Genomic DNA, 19,938 nt, shown 5'->3' with positions numbered 1-19,938 from the left:
GTACACCATGGAAATGTGCCCTTCGCCCCATCAAAGTTTAGAGGGAAGGTTTAGAGGGATGTGGGCCAAATGCAGGCAGGTGATACTAGTGTAGATGGGGCATCTTGGCCAGCATGTGCAAGTTGGGCCGAAGGGCCCGTTTGTTTCCATGCTATATGACCCTATGACTCCACGCCTACCATTGATCATCAGTTCAAACTACTTCTCTTATCCCACTTTCTCATCCAATCCCTGCACACTAGGGGCAATCTTTACATACACCAATTAATCTATAAATCGAAACGTCTTTGGGATGTTACATAAAAATGATGAGGGGCAAGGTAGACAGTCAACCTTTCTCCCAAGGTAGAAATTCAAGGTGGCTTTAAGGTGAGAGGGGCAAAGTTTAAAGGAGACGTGCGGGCTAAGTTTTATTACACAGGTTGGTGGGTGCCTGGAACCCACTGACAGGGGTGGTGGTTGAGGCAGATTACCATAGTGGTGTTAAACATTTTTTAGATAGGTACATGGAAATGGATTCATTGCAGGCATGTAAGAATTGGCATCATGTTCGGTATAGACATTGTGAGCCGAAGGGCCTGTTCCTGTGCTGTACATTGAACCGAAGAGATACAGCGCGTAAACAGGCCCTTCCGCCCTACCGAGTCCGTGCCGACCAGCGATCTCAGTAACACTACCCTGCACACGAGAAGCAATTTACAATTCACACTGAGGCCAATTAACCTAAACGTACAGTGCCCTCCATAGTGTTTGGGACAAAGACCCATCATTTATTTATTTGCCTCTGTACTGCACAATTTGAGATTTGTAATAGAAAAAAAATCACATGTGGTTAAAGTGCACATTATCAGATTTTAATAAAGGCCATTTTTATCCATTTTGGTTTCACCATATAGAAATTACAGCAGTGTTTATACAGAGTCCCCCCCATTTCAGGGCACCATAATGTATGGGACACAGCAATGGCATGTAAATGAAAGTAGTCATGTTTAGTATTTTGTTGCATCTCCTTTGCATCCAATGATTGCTTGAAGTCTGCGATTCATGGACATCACCAGTTGCTGGGTGTCTTCTCTGGCGATGCTCTGCCAGGCCTGTATTGCAGCCATCTTTAGCTTATGCTTGTTTTGGGGTCTAGTCCCCTTCAGTTTTCTCTTCAGCATATAAAAGGCATTGCTCAATTGGGTTCAGATCGGGTGATTGACTTGGCCACTCAAGAATTGACCGTTTTATTGCTTTGAAGAACTCCTTTGTTGCTTTAGCAGTATGTTTGGGATCATTGTCTTGCTGTAGAATGAACCGCTGGCCAATGAGTTTTGAGGCATTTGTTTGAACTTGAACAGATAGGATGTGTCCATACACTTCTGAATTCATTATGCTACTACCATCGGCAGTTGTATCATCAATGATGATAAGTGAGCCAGTACCTTCAGCAGCCATACATGCCCAGGCCATAACACCCCCACCACCGTGTTTCACAGATGAGGTGGTATGCTTTGGATCTTGGGCAGTTCCTTCTCTCCTCCATACTTTGCTCTTGCCATCACTCTGATATAAGTTAATCTTCGTCTCATCTGTCCACAAGACCTTTTTCCAGAACTGTGGTTGCTCTTTTAAGTACTTCTTGGCAAACTGTAACCTGGCCATCCTATTTTTGCGGCTAACCAGTGGTTTGCATCTTGCAGTGTAGCCTCTGTATTTCTGTTCATGAAGTCTTCTGCGGACAGTGGTCATTGACAAATCCACACCTGACTCCTGAAGAGTATTTCTGATCTGTCGGACAGGTGTTTGGGGTTTTTTCTTTATTATAGAGAGAATTCTTCTGTCATCAGTTGTGGAGGTCTTCCTTGGCCTGCCAGTCCCTTTGCGATTAGTAAGCTCACCAGTGCTCTCTTTCGTCTTAATGATGTTCTAAACAGTTAATTTTGGTAAGCCTAATGTTTGGCTGATGTCTAACAGTTTTATTCTCGTTTCTCAGTCTCATAATGGCTTCTTTGATTTTCATTGGCACAACTTTGGTCCTCATGTTAATAAACAGCAATAAAAGTTTCCAAAGGTGATGGAAAGACTGGAGGAAAGACTAGGTGCTGAGAGCTCTCTTATACCTGCTTTAAGGAGGCAATTAAACACACCTGAGCAATTACAAACACCTGTGAGGCCATGTGTCCCAAACATTATGGTGCCCTGAAATGGGGGGACTATGTATAAACACTGCTGTAATTTCTATATGGTGAAACCAAAATGTATAAAAATGGACTTTAATAAATGGGTGGTGCAGCGGTAGAGTTGCTGCCTTACAGCGAATGCAGCGCCTGAGACTCAGGTTTGATCCTGACTACGGGCGCCGTCTGTACGGAGTTTGTACGTTTGTACGGGTTTTCTCCGAGATCTTCGGTTTCCTCCCACACTCCAAAGACGTGCAGGTTTGTAGGTTAATTGGCTTGGCAAATGTAAAAATTGTCCCTAGTGTGTGTAAGATAGTGTTAGTGTGCGGGGATCGCTGGGCGGCACGGACCCGGTGGGCCGAAGGGCCTGTTTCTGCGCTGTATCTCTAAATCTAAAAATAAAAAATCTGGCAATGTGCACTTTAACCACATGTGATTTTTGTTTCTCTATTACAAATCTCAAATTGTGGAGTACAGAGGCAAATAAATAAATGATGGGTCTTTGCCGCAAACATTATGGAGGGCACTGTACGTTCAATGAAACTGGAGCAGGCAAGGTCAGGATCGAACCAGCTGCTAGCCCAGCTGCACCACTACCCCAGTGAGGATCTGCGGAGACTTGGCTGTTTTTGTTGAGGCAGGGGGGAGAGAGGGGGGCTTAGGATGTTACTTTGATCAGTAGAGGGGGAGGACAGTGCATGTTGCTGAACTGCTGAGCCTGAAGCAGCATCAGTCCACTCCATTAAGGAATAAATATTTAAAGCAAAGATAGATGTTTGCCTTGGAAGGGAGCGTGTCTAGTTTTAGCTGAGTTGCAAATGGTTGCAGGGATCGCAGCTCAGTGCGAGGGGCTTGAAGCCTCTTTAATAAGCGTCTGTAAATGGCAGTGCCACAATTCACCCCCAGGCCCACTCCAGGAATGTTTTGTTAGCCCTGGTATTCTGCAGCAGCCAGTTATTCCCTGAAAAACAAACTTTCTTCGTTTGATTGATTCTCGGAAAAGAGACACAAACACGCCCGTGACCAGACGTTGTCAGACAGAGCCCCGTGTTTGTAAAATGGTAGCCCTGAAGTTGATTTAAAGCCCTCAGAAAAACACACAGTCTTTGTTCCTTAGTTTAGATCCTTAGTTCAAGTCGCCATCTTCGTGAGAGAAAAGTATTGTGTAAAGAACTAAGCTGGGACTGTGTTCATTCCCCGTTTCTGCAGTAACGCTGGGATAACCCCACATTCAAGGCAGCTGATGGGGGTTTTTTTAAGGAAAAAAACTGTAGATGCTGGTTAAAATCGGAGGTAGACACAAAATGCTGGAGTAACTCAGCGGGTCAGGCAGCATCTCTGGAGAGAAGGAATGGGTGACTTTTTGGGTCAAGACCCTTCTTCAGACTTATTTGTATATCCTTCATTCATTATGCTTTCAAGAGAGAGCTAGATAGAGCTCTTAAAGATAGCGGAGTCAGGGGCTATGGGGAGAAGGCAGGAACGGGGTACTGATTGTGAATGATCAGGAACGGGGTACTGATTGAGAATGATCAGCCATGATGACATTGAATGGCGGTGTTGGCTCGAAGGGCCGAATGGCCTCCTCCTGCACCTATGGTCTATTGTTCTTTATCTCTCCATATCACTGTCTATATCCCTAACCATTCTGAATAGACAATAGGTGCAGGGGTAGGCCATTCGGCCCTTCGAGCCAGCACCGCCATTCAATGTGATCATGGCTGATCATTCTCAATCAGTACCCCGTTCCTGCCTTCTCCCCATACCCCCTGACTCCGCTATCCTTAAGAGCTCTATCCAGCTCTCTGTTGAATGCATTCAGAGAATTGGCCTCCACTGCCTTCTGAGGCAGGGAATTCCACAGATTCACAACTCTCTGACTGAAAAAGTTTCTCCTCAAGGGTCTCGACCCAAAACGTCACCCATCCCTTCTCTCCAGAGATGCTGCCTGACCCGCTGAGTTACTCCAGCTTTTGGTGTCTACCTGATGGGTTTTTTTCTTGCTTGTGTTTTTAACCTGTTGCAGAAGTTTTTTGGATGTTGCCCAGTGTTAGAGGCTGGTTGTAAAAGTTAAACACAAAACAGTACAGTGCACGAACAGGCCCTTAAGCCCCTGTCCCACTCAGGTGATTGTTTAGGCGACCACAGGTGACTAGGCCGTCGCCACACGGTTGCCGGGGTGTCGCCTCTACGGTCGTGAGGCGTCTCCAAAGAGTCGCAGCGTCTTTCTGGTCGCCGCTGGATTTTCAGAATGTTGAAAAGTTTTCAGCGACAGTGGGTTTGACGCCAATGAGCGTAGCTTGCCGTCTCCTGTCGGGGGCGCTGTCGTAGCTTGTCGCCAGGTGGCGTAGGTTGTCTCCGGTGCTGACTTCGGTGAATTCCATTGGCGACTACCGACGTCAACCGGCGACAAGAGAAGTCAAGTTGCGACAGTCATTGGGGAAACCCAAGTCCACAGACGTCAAGCTACAACAGCCAGTTGCGATGCTGATGAATGAAGTCCATGTACGCCTATATCGGCGCCAATCTACGACCAAACGGGCGACAAGCTACAACCATATCGGCAACAACCTATGGCAACCTACGACAGCTGGCTGCCATCTGTGACAGTTGACGCAACTAGCCAAGCCTGGCTACGTCAGTGGCGTCTCCGTGGTGAACGCCCGTGGTCACGGGACGAGGGCGTAAAGGAAATTCTTAACATTTTGGCGGAAAATTGACATATGAAGTTGTTGTATTTCAGAGAAGTGACTCATGGCATCACTTTCAAATAGTCGTGATGCAGAATGATTGGAAACCCGACCCTACACGCCCTTTTATAGGGGAACTGGGCGACTCCATGGTTTTGGGGGCCAGAATGACGTGAATCGTCTTCAGTTGTCTTCAGTCTTCAGGGTCGTAGCTTGTCGCGGGTGGACGTAGGTTGACTTTGATTGTTGTAGGCTGTCGCCTGTGTGGTGGTCGTAGGTGCCATCGTAGGTTGTCATAGGTGCGGTCGTAGGTGGGCGTCCTAGTCACGACGATTGGGTCGCTGGCTGTCGGTAGCGTGACGTCGACTAGGTGGTAGGGTGCAGTCTGAAGAAGGGTCTCGACCCGAAACGTCGCCCATTCCTTCTCTCCCGAGATGCTGCCTGACCCGCTGAGTTACTCCAGCATTTTGTGAATAAATACCTTCGAGGTGGTAGGTTGTTGTAGCTTGTCGTAGACAATGTCGTAGGGGAGGTCCAGTCGCCGGTTTTTCGGCGCCCTGCTACGACTATTCCAGTCGCCTAAAAAAAAGGCCTAAGTGGGACACGCCCTTTAGGTCCACATGTCCCTTCTAAACGTGAACCTGAGTTATACTTAACTCGTGATCCATATCCCTGCTCGTGATCCATATCCCTCTGTTCCCCGCGTATCCGCGTGCCTATCTAAAAGCCTCTTAAACGCCACTATCGTATCTGCGTCCACCACCACCCTTAGCAGTGTGTTTCAGGCACACACCTCTCCCCAGCCTACTCAACCTCTCAAACTGAAGGGAGAGGGCGGGTGGAGAGAGAGAGAGGGAGGGAGGGAGGGAGGGAATGACCATGATGGGGTGGACACGGAGGTTGTTCCGAGACGGTGATTATTTTCTGTGCCGAATAGATAATGGAGAACTGGGTCAGATTTGAAATTCCCTTCCTTGGCCCAGACTGTGATAAATCTACAAAATGACAACTGTGGAAAATTGTGCTGGAAATATCTCTTCATTCTTTGGCTATTAATCAATATGACTTTTTATTAGCCACTCGTTCTTGCTTTCTTTTCAACTCCTCTTTATTTTGCTTTCTGTGCACAAATCAGCAGTAAATTCAAAATTTCCTGCGTTTTCTAATTCAAACCGATACACTTACTTTGCCCGAGATAGACACAAAATGCTGGAGTAACTCAGCGCGACAGGCAGCATCTCTGGAGAACACGGACAGGTGTCTGAAGAAGGGTCTCGACCCAAAACATCACCCATTCCTTCTCTCCAGAGATGCTGCCTGTCGCGCTGAGTTACTCCAGCATTTTGTGTCTGTCTCAGGGTGGCGCGGTGGCACAGCGGTAGAGTTGCTGCCTTACAGCGAATGCAGCGCCGGAGACCCGGGTTCGATCCCGACTACGGGCGCTGTCTGTACGGAGTTTGTACGCTCTCCCCGTGACCTGCGTGGGTTTTCTCCGAGATCTTCGGTTTCCTCCCACACTCCAAAGACGTGCAGGTTTGTAGGTTAATTGGCTGGGTAAATGTAAAAATTGTCCCTGGTGGGTGTAGGATAGTGTTAATGTGCGGGGATCACTGGTCGGCGCGGACCCGGTGGGCCGAAAGGGCCTGTTTCTGCGCTGTATCTCTAAACTAAACTGAACTATGGATAGGTGATGTTTCAAGTTGGGACTCATCTTCAGTCTGAGGAAGGGTCCCAACCCGAAACGACACTTATCCTTTTTCTATAGAGATGTTGCCTGACCCGCTGAGTTACTTTGGCACTTTGTGTCTATCGTTGGTATAAACCAGCATCTGCAGTTCCTGGTTTATTATTGCACGCCCTTCACCAACCGGCTTAAGGAGGGATGCAGTCGATGGGAATATCGTGGACTGGCCCCACGTGTGCATGTTCTGGACCAAGTGGTGCAGATGGTCGAGCTGCTGCCTCACAGCGCCAGTGACACGGGTTCCATGCTGACCGTGGGAGCTGTCTGTACGGAGTTTTCACGTTCTCCTCGACCTCACGGGTTTTCTCCCTCCCACGTCCCAACTTTAGCGGGGGATTAAAGATAGTTCAAAGGTCTCCACTAGGGGTTTGCCAACTTCCTCGCTCCCAAATAAGGGACAAAGCGTGACCGTCACCGCCGCCCCGCGCGACCTCACCCAGCCAGCGGCCACGTGCTCCCGCTCCACCGATGGCGGAGCTGCGGTTGGCCGGGCCTCTGTAAATTGCCCCCTCGTGTGTAGGGGAGTGAGACAGCGGGATAGCAGAAAACCGGTGTGAACGTGTGGTCGCGGACTCGGTGGGCCGAAGGGTTGGTTTCCGAGCTGCACCCCTAACCTGGGCCGATGGGCGTCTGTGGGCATCTTGGTGTGCAGACAGGAGGCCGAATCCAGACTCCAGGCTGAGTTGTCGACTGTGTACTTACTGCAAGGCTACGCCCGCACCGCCTGGCTAATGAGTGGCTCTCGACCTCTCGACCCGAAACGTCACCCATTCCTTCTCTCCCGAGATGCTGCCTGACCTGCTGAGTTACTCCAGCATTTTGTGAATAAAAAGGCTCTCACTAAATAACAGGCCCTGCGTTGAAGGGGGGGGGGGGAGATAGCAATTTTCAGACTGGAGAGCAGAACAGACGGGGCTTGTTGTGAAACGCCGCTGGGCTGAGTATGGGACGGCTCTTGAGCCGACCGGGCGTCGGACAGAGGCAGCTCACCGCCCCCTGGGGCGCTGGAGTACCTGCTGGACAACCTCGAGCTCAATCCCGGCTGCATCTTGGGATCTCCACCGCTGGCTGGGTGAAGTCACGCGGGGCGGTGACGTCACCCTTTGTCCCGTATTTGGGAGTGAGGAAGTTGGCAACCCCTAGTGGAAACCTTTGAACTAATCCTCCACTAAACAATAGACAATAGGTGCAGGAGGAGGCCAATCGGCCATTCGAGCCAGCACCGCCATTCAATATGATCACGGCTGATCATCCAGAATCAGTACCCCGTTCCTGCTTTCCCCCCACATCCCTTGATTCTGTTACCCCCCCCTCTTGAAAACATCCAGTGAATTGGCCTCCACTGTGGCAGAGAATTCCTCAGATTCACCACTCTCTGGGAGAACGTACAAACTCGGTCTAGATAGCGCCCGAGGTCAGGATCGAACCCGGGCCCCTGGTGTGGTGAAGCAGCAACTCTACCAGCGTGCCAGGGAAGGAGTGAGGGAGGGCATGGGCGGCAAAAGAAACCGCCGCGTGATTTCACGGGAGGTTACGCCCACAGGCGCTGGGACCTCAAAGACAAGGAGCGCGTCCAAATGCAGCAACCTGCCTTCCTCGTGTTATGAACTTGCAAGCTACTTATTACATAGAAACATAGAAAATAGGTGCAGGAGTAGGCCATTCGGCCATTCGAGCCTGCACCGCCATTCAATATGATCATGGCTGATCATCCAACTCAGTATCCCGTATTTGCCTTCTCTCCATACCCCCTGATCCCTTTAGCCACAAGGACCACATCTAACTCCCTCTTAAATATAGCCAATGAACTGGCCTCAACTACCTTCTGTGGCAGAGAATTCCACAGATTCACCACTCTCTGTGTGAAAAAAAACTTTCTCATCTCGGTCCTAAAAGACTTCCCCCTTATCCTTAAACTGTGACCCTTGTTCTGGACTTCCCCAACATCGGGAACAATCTTCCTGCATCTAGCCTGTCCAACCCCTTAAGAATTTTGTAAGTTTCTATAAGATCCCCTCTCAACCTTCTAAATTCCAGTGAGTACAAGCCGAGTCTATCCAGTCTTTCTTCATATGAAAGTCCTGCCATCCCAGGGATCAATCTGGTGAACCTTCTCTGTACTCCCTCTATGGCAAGAACATATTTCCTCAGATTAGGAGACCAAAACTGCACACAATACTCCAGGTGTGGTCTCACCAATGCCCTGTACAACTGCAGCAGAACCTCCCTGCTCCTATACTCAAATCCCCTCGCTATGAATGCCAACATACCATTCGCTTTCTTCACTGCCTGCTGCACCTTCGACTCGCTCCTACCCAAACCAAATAACTGGCACTGACTGCTCACGGACTCCTGCACAAATAACCGCTCTGGACAGCTTCATACAGCTATTTTCAGGGAGCAATCGTCAGTTTAATAAAAATAGTCTAGTTTAGTTTAGTTTAGAGATACAGCGCGGAAACAGGGCCCTGCGGCCCACCGGGTCCACGCCGACCAGCGATCCCCGCACACTGACGTCAGCCGACACACACCAGGGACAATTTTACACGTCAATTAACCCACGAACCTGCACGTCTTTGGAGTGTGGGAGGGCAACCGAAGATCTCGAAGAACCGGAAAACCCACGCGGGTCACGGGGAAAAACGTACAAACTCCGCGCAGACAGCACCCGTAGTCGGGATCGAACCCGGGTCTCCGGCGCTGTGTGGCAGCAACTCCACCGTGCCGCCCCCAAGAGGTGGGTCCCATCCTACGGGACGGGGGAATGGTTCCAGGCCCCTCGTCGAGAGTTTGGTGACTCCTTTCGGGAGTTGCCGCCTCGGGCGATCGCTAGTGGCGGTGAAAGCCATGGCGGTACGACTAGTGTTGCCAACTGTCTGACGTTTCCCGTATTTTGGGGCTAAATTGGCTTGTCCCGTACGGGGACCGCCCTTGTCGCGTGTTAGTAGGGGGTTGCCAACTTCCTCGCTCCCAAATACGGGTCAAAGGGTGGTGTCACCGCCGCCCCGCGCGACCTCACCCAGCCAGCGGCCACGTGCACCCGCTCCACCAATGGCTGACGTCACCTTGTCCCGTATTCGGGAGCGAGGAAGTTGGCAACCCTACAGACAGTAGACCCTGTGTGCGTGGGACGTGAGTGTAGCCAGTCTGGCCCCTCTGTCTCCAAGCCTGGCCATCAGAAGCCTACACTCGCTGCTGTTTTTTGACCCACGTCCCACCGGAAGAGCGCCACGAATTGAAAATAATCCAGGTCGATTTCCAGTTTCCTGCATGTAAACACCGCTGCGGAATCGAGCAGGAAGCCCACAGAACAGGCACGGATCGCTTTATAAAGCTATAAAAGTTTATCTTTTAATCTGCCGGCCAAAAAGAGCAAATGTTTAACTGTGTGCTGTTCTTGGCTGCAGTTTGAGGACGAAGGAGGGCTATTAATAGAATCTCGGGGGGGCCCCGAAAGGTTTATCCCTTGAGGGGTTGACGATGTTACCTGTGAGTGTGAAAGGCCCTTCGTCTGTCCACTGCACGCCCACAAAACCCCGCAGAACATACAGAGACTATCTCACCAGGCCACTGTGGGCAGTCAGAGCCGTAGTGTAGTTCAGTTTAGTTCAGCCGAGCGAGACAGTAGTTTAAGAGGATAACTGCAGATGCTGGTACAAATCGAAGGTATTTATTCACAAAATGCTGGAGTAACTCAGCAGGTCAGGCAGCATCTCAGGAGAGAAGGAATGGGTGACGTTTCGGGTCGAGACCCTTCTTCAGACTGATGTCAGGGGGGCGGGACAAAGGAAGGATATAGGTGGAGACAGGAAGATAGAGGGAGAACTGGGAAGGAGGAGGGGAAGAGAGGGACAGAGGAACTATCTAAAGTTGGAGAAGTCGACGTTCATACCGCTGGGCTGCAAGCTGCCCAAGCGAAATATGAGGTGCTGTTCCTCCAATTTATGGTGGGCCTCACTATGGCACTGGAGGAGGCCCATGACAGAAAGGTCAGACTGGGAGTGGGAGGGGGAGTTAAAGTGCTCAGCCACTGGGAGATCAGGTTGACTGAGCAAAGGTGTTGAGCGAAACGATCGCCGAGCCTGCGTTTGGTTTCGCCGATGTAAATAAGTTGACATCTAGAGCAGCGGATACAATAGATGAGGTTGGAGGAGGTGCAGGTGAACCTCTGTCTCACCTGGAAAGACTGTTTAGGTCCTTGGATGGAGTTGAGGGGGGAGGTAAAGGACCACAACCAGAGAGCTGTGCTGAGCTACTATCTGCCTCATTGGTGACCCTCGGACTGTCTTTAATCGGGTTTTTCTGGACTTTATCGTGCACTAAACGTTGTTCCCTTTACCATGTCAGCATCATAGAGTGACACAGCTTGGAAACAGGCACTTCGGCCCAACTTGCCCACACCGGCCAACATGTCCCAGCTACACTAGTCTCTGTGTACACTGCTCGATAATAATCATGTATAGTCTTTCCACTGACTAGTTAACATGTAGCAAAAGCTCTTCACTGTACCTCGGTGCATATGGCAATAAACTAAACTATTGTAAACTCCTCGGGCACTGGAAGCAGTGGCCGTGAGTGGGGTCGGTGCTGGCGATGGGCAGACAGAGGGTTTGTAGTTGGGTTGCGGAGGTTGGTCATGTGTGGAGATCGTGTCCAAAATGACCTTGACCAGTCACGGTGGCGCAGCGGTAGAGTTGCTGCCTTACAGCGAATGCAGCGCCGGAGACCCGGGTTCGATCCTGACTACGGGTGCTGTCTGTACGGAGTTTGTACGTTCTCCCCGTGACCTGCATGGGTTTTCTCCGAGACCTTCGGTTTCCTCCCACACTCCAAAGACGTGCAGGTTTATAGGTTAATTGGCTTGGTAAATGTAGAAATTGTCCCTAGTGGGTGTAGGGTGGTGTTAATGTGCGGGGATCGCTGGGCAGCGCGGACCCGTTGGGCCGAAGGGCCTGTTTCCGCGCTGTATCTCTAAACTAAACTGACCTTGACGTGGTCCAATGGCGGTGGGTCCTAACATACTGGTGGTGGTGGGACTGGCAGAGGGAAATACGTCAGCACTAGTTTGTGCACCACGGGGTGCAGCTGGTAGACCCAAGTTCGATCTTGACCTCAGATGCTGTCTGTGTGGAGTTTGCACATTCTCCCTGTGACCGGCGTGGGGTTTTTTCTCCGGGTGCTCCGGTTTCCTCCCACATCCCAAAGACGTGCGGGTTTGTAGGTTAGTCACCTTCTGTAAATTGTCCCGGGTGTGTGTGGGGAGTGGATGAGAAGGCGGGATAGCATGGGACTTGTGCGAACGGGAGATCGACGGTTAGTGGGCCGAAGGGCCTGTTTCCACGCGGTATCTTTATTATTTTAGGTTAGAGATACAGCACGGAAACGTGTCCCTCAGCCCTCCGAGACCACGCCGACCAGCGATCCCCGCACACGAACGATAACACTGTCCCTCAAGTGGGTCTTGGGAGGATCAGTGTGAAAAGGACCCAGCGTTCTGGGTTCTGACGCGTTAACAGGGATGCATCGCAGAATTGGAACAGCAGATGGACTGTGTTGGATAGGGATCTCTCTGTTGGATAGGGATGGTGTTGGGGCCGATCACTACAACTGTACAAGGCTTTGAGAGCAGATCTGAAGGGACGCCTTCCCTGCCTGGTGAGTAGCGTAGAGAAGGATCTCCAAGAGTGGTCTTATAAGGAACCATTGAATAGATTAGTAGGGGGCCTCTGCCTCACAGCGGGTTCGATCCTGACCTGGGCCGCTGCCGATGTGGAGTTTGTACGTGCTCCCTGAGATTGCCCGGAGTCCTCCGGGCACTCTGGTTTCCTCCCATGTCCCAAAGCAGGTTTGTAGGTTGGGTTGGCCTCTGTAATTCGCCATTAGTGGGCAGGCGGTGGATTGTGGGCAAGTTGGGACTGGCGTGAACACATATCATATCATATCATATCATATATATACAGCCGGAAACAGGCCTTTTTCGGCCCTCCAAGTCCGTGCCGCCCAGTGATCCCCGCACATTAACACTATCCTACACCCACTAGGGACAATTTTTACATTTACCCAGCCAATTAACCTACATACCTGTACGTCTTTGGAGTGTGTAGATGGATGGTCAGCACGGACTTGGTGGGACGAAGTGCCTGATTCCATGATGGATCTCCAAACTCCACGAAACTAAACTCTGGAGTTTGGAAGAATGTGAGGAATGCAGGCGGGACAGGCAGCAACTCAGAGGGTCAGGCAGCATCTCAGAGGGACAGGCAGCATCTCAGATGGACAGGCAGCATCTCAGCAGGACAGGCAGCATCTCAGAGGGACAGGCAGCATCTCAGATGGACAGGCAGCATCTCAGATGGACAGGCAGCATTTCAGAGGGTCAGGCAGCATCTCAGATGGACAGGCAGCATCTCAGCGGGACAGGCAGCATCTCAGCGGGTCAGGCAGCATCTCAGAGGGTCAGGCAGCATCTCAGCAGGACAGGCAGCATCTCAGAGGGACAGGCAGCATCTCAGAGGGTCAGGCAGCATCTCAGAGGGTCAGGCAGCATCTCAGAGGGACAGGCAGCATCTCAGAGGGACAGGCAGCATCTCAGCAGGACAGGCAGCATCTCCGGAGAGAAGGAATGGGTGACGTTTTGGGTCAAGGCCCTTCTTCAGGCTGAAACGTCACCCATCCCTTCTCTCCAGAGATGCTGCCCGTCCCGCTGAGTTACTCCGGCGTTTTGTGGCTACGGTTTAAACCAGCACCTGCAGTTCCTTCATACGCAGGCTCGGTGCCAGGGCGGCTTTCCAAGTGCATGGAAGGTCATGTTGACTAATCTTCTTGAATTTTTTGAAGAGGTTACCAGGGAAATTGATAAGGGCAAGGCTGTGGATGTTGTCTATATGGACTTCAGTAAGGCATTTGACAAGGTTCCACATGGAAGGTTGATTAAGAAGGTTAAATCGTTGGGTATTAATAGTGAGGTTGCAAGATGGATTCAACAATGGCTGAATGGGAGATACCAGAGGGTAATGGTTGACAATTGTATGTCAGGTTGGAGGCCAGTGTCTAGTGGAGTGCCCCAAGGATCTGTGTTGGGTCCACTGTTGTTTGTCATTTACATTAATGATCTGGATGATGGTGTGGCAAATTGGATTAGTAAATATGCAGATGATACTAAGATAGGTGGAGTAGTTGATAGTGAGGTAGATTTTCAAAGTCTACAGAGAGACTTGGGCCTTTTGGAAGGGTGGGCTGAAAGATGGCAGATGGAGTTTAATGCTGATAAGTGTGAGGTGCTGCATTTTGATAGGACAAATCAAAATAGGACGTACAGGGTAAATGGTAGGGAATTGAGGAATGCAGTGGAACAGAGGGATCTGGGAATAACTGTGCATTGTTCCCTGAAGGTGGAATCTCATGTGGATAGGGTGGTGAAGAAGGCGTTTGGTATGCTTGCCTTTATAAATCAGAGCATCGAGTATAGAAGTTGGGATGTAATGTTGAAATTGTACAGGGCATTGGTGAGGCCGAATCTGGAGTATGGTGTGCAGTTCTGGTCGCCAAATTATAGGAAGGATGTCGACAAAATGGAGAGGGTACAGAGGAGATTTACTAGAATGTTGCTTGGGTTTCAGCACTTAGGCTACAGAGAGAGGTTGAATAGGTTGGGTCTTTATTCTTTGGAGCGTAGAAGGTTGAGGGGGGACTTGATAGAGGTTTTTAAAATTTTGAGAGGGACGGACAGAGTTGACGTGGGTAGGCTTTTCCCTTTGAGAGTGGGGAAGATTCCAACAAGGGGACATAGCTTCAGAATTGAGGGACAAAGGTTTAGGGGTAACATGAGGGGGAACTTCTTTACTCAGAGGGTTGTGGCTGTATGGAATGGGCTTCCGGTGGAAGTGGTGGAGGCTGGCTCGATTTTATTATTTAAGAGTAAATTGGATAGGTATATGGATAGGAGGGGATTGGAGGGTTATGGTCTGAGTGCAGGTAGATGAGACTAGGTCAGGGAGAATGGTCGGCGTGGACTGGTAGGGCCGGACAGGCCTGTTTCCATGCTGTAGTTGTTATATGTTATATGTTATATGCAGGCGTCTTGATCTCCGGGAAAGTTTTAAAGAAGCCCACTCAGGATGAGGGTGTCACCCTGAAAGGGCCGTGAGGAGGGGCGGCCTCGTCTCTCACAGGGTGGAGAGCGGTGAACCCAGTGAGCTGTGAAGACCCAAGTCATCGTGTATTCTTGGGTCTGATATCCTTTGGTTTTTAGGCAGGTGAAGGGAAATGGGAAGGTGGTTTGGTGTTCTGACGTGTGCTGTGAATTCGCTGGGTTGATTTCTGCACTGGGTGGCAACAAATCATTTAATAGGAACCCGAGGGGCAACTTTTGCACACGGAGGGCGGTGGGTGTATGGAACAAGCTGCCAATAGAAGGAATGGGTGACGTTTCGGGTCGAGACCCTTCTTCAGACCATTCCTTCTTTCCTGAGATGCTGCCTGACCTGCTGAGTTACACCTATTTTCTATGTTTCCGTTCATCCCCCCGTGACCGCGTGGGTTTCCTCCCACATCCCAAACGCTTGCGGGCTTTTAGGCTAACTAGGCCTCTGTAAATTGTGACCCTTCTTCTGACTGGCTTGAGTTGGGGTGTGACGCAGGCTTCGACGCTGGAGGCTGTGGTGAGTGGAAACCAGGATTGCAGCCGAGAGTGCTGGATTAGTCACACCTGGAGCAGGCCGGCACGGACGACAGCTTACATTCCTGGTGTCTGCCACATCACTGGGTGTGCGTAAGGACATAACAGCAAACTGTGAACTGGGTGACTTTGTTGTGATTAATTCCTGTGAGTGTTGGAGATGTGGTCACCAGCATTTACCAAGCCAAAGGGATTAAAAGTACCATTAGCAAATTTGCAGATGATACAAAGCTGGGTGGCAGTGTGAACTGTGAGGAAGATGCTATGAGGTTGCAGGGTGACTTGGACAGGTTGTGTGAGTGGGCGGATGCATGGCAGATGCAGTTTAATGTGGATAAGTGTGAGGTTATCCACTTTGGTGGTAAGAATAGGAAGGCAGAGTATTATCTGAATGGTGTCAAGTTAGGAAAAGGGGATGTACAACGAGATCTGGGTGTCCTAGTGCATCAGTCACTGAAAGGAAGCATGCAGGTACAGCAGGCAGTGAAGAAAGCCAATGGAATTTTTGGCCTTCATAACAAGAGGAGTTGAGTATAGGAGCAAAGAGGTCCTTCTGCAGTTGTACAGGGCCCTGGTGAGACCGCACCTGGAGTACTGTGCGCAGTTTTGGTCTCCAAATTTAAGGAAGGATATTCTTGCTATTGAGGGCGTGCAGCTTAGGTTTACTAGGTTAATTCCCAGAATGGCGGGACTGTCATATGTTGAAAGACTGGAGCGACGAGGCTGGAATTTAGAAGGATGAGAGGAGATCTTATCGAAACGTATAAGATTATTAAGGGGTTGGACACGTTAGAGGCAGGAAACATGTTCCCGATGTTGGGGGAGTCCAGAACCAGGGGCCACAGTTTAAGAATAAGGGGTAGGCCATTTAGAACTGAGATGAGGAAAAACTTTTTTCAGTCAGAGAGTTGTGAATCTGTGGAATTCTCTGCCTCAGAAGGCAGTGGAGGCCAATTCTCTGAATGCATTCAAGAGAGAGCTAGATAGAGCTCTTAAGGATAGCGGAGTCAGGGGGTATGGGGAGAAGGCAGGAACGGGGTACTGATTGAGAATGATCAGCCATGATCACATTGAATGGCGGTGCTGGCTCGAAGGGCCGAATGGCCTCCTCCTGCACCTATTGTCTATTAACCTACAAATCTGTACGTCTTTGGAGCGTGGGAGGAAACCGAAGATCTCGGAGAAAACCCACGTAGGTCACGGGGAGAACGTACAAACTCCGTACAGATAGCAGCCGTAGTCGGGATGGAACCCGGGTCTCCGGCGCTGCATTCGCTGTAAGGCAGCAGCTCTACCGCTGCGCCACCCTGGTGGCACAACCCCATCAAGTTGAACCTGATGGGCTTGTGGCTAAGAAGACGGATGTGTGTGTGTGTATGTGTGTGCGCGTGCGTGCGTGTGCCTATGTGTGTGCGCGTGTGTGTTTGTGCGTGCGTGTGGGTGTGAGTCCGCGTGTGCGTGAGTGTGTGTGTATATGCGTGCTTAAGTGTGTGTGTGTGCGCGTGCACATTTGCACGTGTATGTTCACTTGTCTGTATGCACTAATCCCTCGAGTGGTCCTGACCTGCCATCTACCTCATCAGAGAGCTTCGGACTATCTTTAATCTGACTTTTATTGGACTTTATTTTGTACTAAACGTTGTTCCCTGTATCCTGTAAAAAGTGGATGGTTTGATTGTAATCATGTATAGCTTTTTTGCTGCAATAAAAATGCTTTTCACTGTACCTCGGTACACGTGACAATAATAATAAACTAGACTAAACTAAGCTAGACTAAACTACCAGTGAGGCATCCTGTCAGCAGCACAGTCATGAACACAGTCGTGTAGCGGTAGAGTTGTTGTCTTACAACGTCTGAGACCCAGGTTCGATCCTGACTACGGGTGCTGTCTGCACGGAGTTTGTACGTTCTCCCCATGACCTGCGTGGGTTTTCTCCGGGTGCTCCGGTTTCCTCCCACACTCCAAAGACGTGCAGGATTGTAGGTTAATTGGCTTTGGTAAAGATCGTAAATTGTTCCTATTCTTAGGAACGCGCTAATGTGCAGGATTATCGCTGGTCGACCCGGACAGGTTGGGCCGAAGGGCCGGTTTCCATGCTGTGTCTCTGAACTAATCTAAACTAAAAGTGTAGGAAGGAACTGCAGATGCTGGTTTACACCTAAGATAGACACAAAATGCTGGAGTAACTCAGTAGGTCGGGCAGCATCAATGGGTGATGTTTTGGGTCGAGACACTTCTTCAGACTGAAGATAGACACAGAAAGCTGGAGTAACTCAGCGGGACAGGCAGTGTCTCTGGAGAGAAGGAATGGGCGACGTTTCTGGTCGAGACCCTTCTTCGGACTGGTTGGGGATATAGACGATGATGTGAAGAGACTGAGCCAGATTAAGCCAGAGCTTCGCTGCATCTGTGGGGAAGTCGGACTGGCTCTGAGGTAGAGGTCAATTGTTCACACTAACAGAGGTATTTGTCTTCTTTTGCAGCGGTTTCCTTTCCAGCTGAGAGCTTCAGAGGGTGGCGGAGCGAGCTGATGGGACCGGCGCCCAGATGGTGATAGGACAGGCAGGCTGTGGAATGATCAGCTGTGTGGACCTGGTGTGCTGGGCTCTGCTTGGTCTGCTCTCCCTCGCCACCGCACGACCTGCACTGACTCTCCCAGGACAAGGTAGGAGCGCCCCCACTCTGGGTGGGGGTGGGGGGGGGACGGGGGGCATGCTCTCGGGACTTAGTGGGAGAGGTGGCAATGCCCTCACCCTGCTGGCTCTCACTGGGGTACATCCCACTGAGGGTCACCTCCCCCAGTGGAAGATTGGTCATCATGCCAGTGTTTTCCCGCCAGTATGGAACTTAAGAGGTTAAACTACCTGAGGCGCCACAGTGATTGATAGAAACATAGAAAAATAAGTGCAGGAGTAGGCCATTCGGCCCTTCGAGTCAGCACCGCCATTTAACATGATCATGGCTGATCATGCAAAATCAGTAACCCATTCCTGCTTTTTCCCCATATCCCTTCATCCCTTTAGCCCTAACAGCTAAATCTAACTCTCTTTTGAAAACATCCAGTGAATTGGCCTCCACTGCCTTCTGTGGCAGAGAATTCCACAGATTCACAACTCTCTGGGTGAAAAGGTTTTTCCTCGTCTCAGTCCAAAATGGCCGACCCCTTATTCTTAAACTGTGACCCCCTAGTTCTGGACTCCCCCCCAATATGGGGAACATTTTTTCTGCACCTAGCCTGTCCAATCCTCTAAGAATTTTATATGTTTCTATAAGATCCCCTCTCATCCTTCTAAATTCCAGTGAATACAAGCCCAGTTGACCCATTCAATAGACAATAGACAATAGGTGCAGGAGTAGGCCATTCGGCCCTTCGAGTCAGCACCACCATTCAATGTGATCATGGCTGATCATTCTCAATCAGTACCCCGTTCCTGCCTTCTCCCCATACCCCCTGACTCCGCTATCCTTAAGAGCTCTATCTAACTCTCTCTTGAATGCATTCAGAGAATTGGCCTCCACTGCCTTCTGAGGCAGAGAATTCCACAGATTTACAACTCTCTGACTGAAAACGTTTTTCCTCATCTCCGTTCTAAATGGCCTACCCCTTATTCTTAAACTGTGGCCCCTTGTTCTGGACTCCCCCAACATTCTTTCATCATATGTCAGTCCCGCCATCCCGGGAACTAACCTGGTGAACCTACGCTGCACTCCCTCAATAGCAATAATGTCCTCAAATTGGGAGATCAAAACTACACACAATACTCCAGGTGCAGTCTCACCAGAGCCCTGTACAACTATGAAGGAACTGCAGATGCTGGTTTAAATCGAAGATAGACACAAAATGTTGGAGTAACTCAGCGGGTCAGGCAGCATCTCTGGAGAGAAGGAATAGGTGATGCTTCGGGCCGAGACTCTTCTTCAGATTTTAGAGTATTGTGTTCAGTCCTGGGCACCGCATTACGGGAAAGATGTTACCAAGCTGGAGTGGGTTCAGAGCATGCCGGAAGGGGGGGGCACAGTGGCGCAGCGGTAGAGTTGCTGCCTCACAGTGCCAGAGACCCGGGTTGGATCCCGTCCACGGGTGCTTGCCTGTACGGAGTTTAAACGCGGTCACGTGGGTTTTCTCCGGGTGGTGAGGTTTCGTCCCACACTCCAGAGACGTACAGACCTGTAGGTTAATTGGCTTTGGGCAGCATATGTGGTCAGGACCGGAACCGGGTCTCTGGCGCTGTGAGGCATCGAAACGTCCGTAAATATTTCCTGTAAATATTATTCACTTGCCGCTCCTGATTTTGTGAACTTGAAGCTTGGAGCGTACTGCAGAGACCGTGAAGCGTTTTAAGGAATACGGTGGCTTCTAAAACACATAAACGAGCAGGGTTTGTGTGTGGCATGTGTGGATTGTAGTCTGAAGTGTCCACAGTCGGCACTGCCTCTCAATCCTCTCCTGTCTGCGTGTCTTCCGTGGTCTAGAGGTCGATGATTTGGCCCCTCTGGCCAACGCGCTCTCAATCTGTGGCGCGGGGGCAAACACGTAGACAGCATCGAGGCCAGAATCACGTCGCGGCCTCCCCTTTGTGTTCTGACCACTTCCAAGATGGCGCCCAGCCCAGGCGACCATTTGCACGCCAGCCACAGAAGCAGATCTACAATCACCTGT

At 50.3% G+C, this 19,938-nt stretch overlaps 1 protein-coding gene across 1 annotated transcript in view; it reads left to right on the top strand.

Moving 5' to 3' along the window:
* LOC144610174 (fibroblast growth factor receptor 1-like) overlaps positions 1-19,938 on the top strand; it is a 136,176-nt gene that overhangs the window by 11,634 nt on the left and 104,604 nt on the right. The window contains 1 exon segment of the mRNA XM_078428726.1: positions 17,762-17,943. Coding sequence (XP_078284852.1) covers positions 17,826-17,943 — 118 coding nt within the window. The 5' untranslated portion in view covers positions 17,762-17,825.

This window comes from Rhinoraja longicauda, chromosome 36 (assembly GCF_053455715.1).
Source record: "Rhinoraja longicauda isolate Sanriku21f chromosome 36, sRhiLon1.1, whole genome shotgun sequence".
Lineage (NCBI taxonomy): Eukaryota > Metazoa > Chordata > Chondrichthyes > Rajiformes > Arhynchobatidae > Rhinoraja > Rhinoraja longicauda.
The sequence above is the reverse complement of the archived record's forward strand: the minus strand, read 5'-3'. Positions and strand labels throughout refer to the sequence as shown.